The sequence below is a fragment of the Anarrhichthys ocellatus genome, unplaced genomic scaffold (assembly GCF_004355925.1).
Source record: "Anarrhichthys ocellatus isolate YVR2014 unplaced genomic scaffold, GSC_Weel_1.0 scaffold19, whole genome shotgun sequence".
Lineage (NCBI taxonomy): Eukaryota > Metazoa > Chordata > Actinopteri > Perciformes > Anarhichadidae > Anarrhichthys > Anarrhichthys ocellatus.
This window is the reverse complement of record NW_022280049.1, coordinates 4,223,457-4,227,340: the sequence shown is the minus strand read 5'-3', so window position 1 is coordinate 4,227,340 and position 3,884 is coordinate 4,223,457. Positions and strand designations below refer to the sequence as shown.

At 46.5% G+C, this 3,884-nt stretch overlaps 1 protein-coding gene across 10 annotated transcripts in view; it reads right to left on the bottom strand.

The window, feature by feature from the left end:
- Window positions 1-3,648, bottom strand: part of ablim3 (actin binding LIM protein family, member 3) — a 38,984-nt gene extending 35,336 nt beyond the window's left edge. For all 10 annotated transcript variants that reach the window (XM_031857630.1, XM_031857631.1, XM_031857632.1 and 7 more), the window contains exon 1: window positions 3,227-3,648. In XM_031857630.1, coding sequence (XP_031713490.1) covers window positions 3,227-3,239 — 13 coding nt within the window. In that variant the 5' untranslated portion in view covers window positions 3,240-3,648. The remainder of the gene's footprint in view (window positions 1-3,226) is intronic.
- Window positions 3,649-3,884: the final 236 nt, after the last annotated feature.

Genomic DNA, 3,884 nt, shown 5'->3' with positions numbered 1-3,884 from the left:
GAGAGAGAGAGAGAGAGAGAGAGAGAGAGAGAGAGAGAGAGAGAGGTCAGACTGCTACTGACAGTCTGAATGATCACTCAATCCCACCAGAGGCCAAGGTCATGGAGACAGAAACCTTGAGGCAGCAACACACTCAGGCCACAGTGGTGTAGCCTTGAGCTGAATGAGTCTTCTTTTTACTTCAGTCATTCAAATTAAATTTAAAAAATAGCTTCGTAGTTTAAAGATGAAATGACAACAGAATGTTTCCATGCGCTGCAGTCTCCAATGTCCTTTCCTCAAGGGGTTTTAACTGATCTACACAGATTAAACTGAGTACCAGAGGAGTAACCACAATGACTAGAAATTAAAAAAAAAGTTTTTGTGTTGAACTAAAAATACATACCAGTTGTACATTACTGCGTACTATGAATATTCACGCGTGCATCCCGGCATCTGTGTTTGCATCTGCGCATCTTTGTCTCCCACCTTTGTCCTCTGTGTTATTGAACTAAGGCGTCTGGCAGGAGGAGTGATAAATGGTGTTTGTCTCTGGTTTCGACTGCTCACCAGATGAGGCCGAAGAGCAGGAATCATATATGATGTGGCTCCGTTCCCTGTCTACCCTTGTTCTGACTCATTCCTCATCATTTAATCTTGTACTGTCCTGTGTATATCGATACATTTATTTATCTTTTCCCTTCTAGAAGTGGGGTCTCAGGAGGACACTGTCTGTCAGTGGGTCATTGGATCAGTGTGTCCATTCACACACTTTGGTACAGAGCAAGTTTAACATGGATATGAACGGTTCCCAGAGGACCGTTTCTTATGATTTTATGAACTCGCTGACATTTTACCATCATTAAACCAATATTTCCCTTTGGCCATCGCTTTGATTCATGACAAGGTCTCTGGAAAGCTCTGGATTTCATCAAACTTCACATTCTGTGGTCGGCGGATGATTCTTGCACTATCGGCGATCCACTCTTTTCTATTCTATCGCCTCCATCAGTCATTAGTTTAGCAGGTATTTGGTCATTTACCAGCATTGGAGAATCATGGTGACGCTAGTCAGGATTCTTTGTCTGGTAACCATTAAATTCTTGTACCAAATTTAGAGCCAATCCATTTCTTTATGTTCTTATTTAACCTTTTTTTAACCAGGATAATCCCAATGAGAATTTAAATCTCTTTTACAAGAGAGTCCTGGCCAAGAAGGCAGCGTAAACGTTTCATCGCATAAAAACACACTTTTTGAAGTTTGGGATGTATTTTGGCTGCTGCCTGAGAACTCTCTGCTATACAGAGAGAAGGAGAGGGAAGGAGAGAGGTGCTGCCTGTGATGTATGGCTCTGCCAATCCCCTCAGGTACCCGAGCTCAATGATGAGTGTATTGATCAACATGTGTTTTATCGCTCCCCTGAATCACACACAATGTACACCTTTACTCTGCGGGAGTATTGCCTAGTAATCATGAAGTATATCTCTTAAGTGAAACCAAAGTTCTTTCCACATGAATGCCAGCCAGGCAGAAAATAGGAGTCTGACCAGACACACACAAAACCCGGTGACCAGGAAAGATAGAAGGCCCAGAAGATGAAGACAGACAGTCGGAGCTGTGTGTAATTACTGTGTGTGTGTGTGTGTGTGTGTGTGTGTGTGTGTGTTGTTGGCCTCTGGGTTATCACATGCAGCGGAGAACGCAGTGCACACAGCACTGCCCAACAGGCCCATTCATGTCCAACCCTTGAGTGTGCCTGGAGTCAGAGGGGAGCATATGTTTGACTGACTGGAAGGGGGGGGGGGGGGGGGGGGTGTGCTGTGTTTTTAGGCCTATAAGGCCAGAAGCACAGATATGTCACACCAAAATCTGCCAGGTGTGACGGCGCTGACACGCATACTCACAGTCAAACGGCCGAACCACAGGTTTGTGTGTGTGCGTCTCCTGTTAAAGTGCCTGCTTTTAAATCACAAGAGCTTGTGACAGCTCTCCACACACTGCGTTGCACCCCCCCCACCCCCTTCCTCCTCCTCATCGGTGTCAGCTGAGAAAAGCATTTCCAAGCTTAACAAAAGAATTCTACACATTTTCTCGGGGAGCGCGGAGCTGCGACACCACTCCTGGCACGCGGGGCACGGGGACCTGGCAGCCTCGGTACCAGAGGGTTAAGATCACTTGATGAATAATGTAGTGCCACGCAATGACAAGCTGGATTTTGAATGATGCAGTAATACCCGGTTCCTTTCTGTAGACACAGAAGGACAGGGGACAGGGAGGACAGGATGCACATGACACCACCATCACTTCACGGAGCACCCACGGTGTCCATTGACTTCAAGTCGCCTCACTGACCGCTAAGGGACATTTCTTTAAAAGTCTTCCCTTGGAGACCCAACCGTTGTGAATCAGGCGGCAGTAACTTTGTGCACAACAAAGTGGAGGCACGCATACAGGCGTGCACATGCTCACACAGCTGACCAGCCAGCCCTACAGGGGAAAAAAGCCCTGATTCAGCTGACAGAGGATCAGGGTCACAGTCAGCTGATGCAAGGTCAGCTTAGCATCATAACAGGCCCCCGGGCCATGGTAAGTATGACAGAATCCCCTCGGGCTGTCGGACTTATTTGTGCATCACAGTGAACTAAACTCCATGAGACCGACAGCGGTCAGGTCAGAAACCTCCAGCTCGAGGGTTTCCTGCTCCTGCAAGAGGACAGGTCGGCTTTTATTTAATTTAATTTTTTTTAACAAAGAGGCAACAGCTGAATGCCTGGGAGGTCTCCCATAAGAGGTCAGAGGTACTGCTGGTGGTGGTGGCTAAGAGGACCAGGAAGGAGACAAGAAGACGAAAGAGGAGTGACAGAGGAGGGGAGCAGACATTGGGAGGGACCAAGCAACAGCTGTTATGTGGATGAAGAATCCCAAAAATGCTCGTCTATGGATGAACTCTGGGAATATTCTCCTTTGACCTCCAGGTATACTTAGCTCTCCTGCCCTCTCTAAACCTGCTCCAAGTCTTTGATAGGGGATTTGTACACATTATAAGCAGAGACATGTATCACATCAGCTCTATAATTAAAATGACAAAGACATTGAATGTATGCTGTGTTGAGGCGAAGTGGAATTGGTTGAGCTTTGATTTCAACCCGACTTCAGTTGGCACTTTCTCTTGCATCACTAGACTCACGTAGAGGTACCGTCCTCGCGCTATAAGTGGCGAGATAAAGCGCGCAGGAATGGACTTACCGCTGGAACTCATGATGCCCACTGTTGTTCTTATTTCAAACAAAGCGTCTCCGTCGAGAATAATCCCATGAAGCGAGAGGAAATCTTCACGGGGCAGTTCACTCCCTCCAAATTGTGCAATGTAAACAAATTGAACATCTAGTGAACGTAAATGATGCTCCTCACTCTGCGCAACACCGCTTCCAGTTTAATTTCTGACAAGGTGGACAGAGCCAGAAAGAAGGGTACAAAAAAATGAATAAGAAAATAAAAATAAAGCAAGGGTATCTCCAGTAATTACAAAATCCAAAATAGCGCTCCTGTTCCTGCTGCGTGGGAAAGTCGGCTGTGTTTTTTTTTTTTTTTCCTCCACAGAAACAATGCTGCTCAGTCGGATTCCACCTTCACATTTTCGCTCGTGGCTGAATCTCGCTCCGCCGCGCTCTCCCTGACGGTGTGCTGCTGCTGTCACCGCGCGCCTCTCACACAGCGTCCACGCAGCCGCGGCAGACCTGTTCCGGCCTTCACTTTCAAAATAAAATGAACAAAGGGAGTTTCGTGGCCTTGACCTTTTTCTGTGTCTAAGCGTTTAAATTGCAACAAAGCTAATCACATAAATTAGCCTTAAATTATTAGGTGTCGATTCTCAGATGTGCCTTTACTTGTCCATAATTCTGAA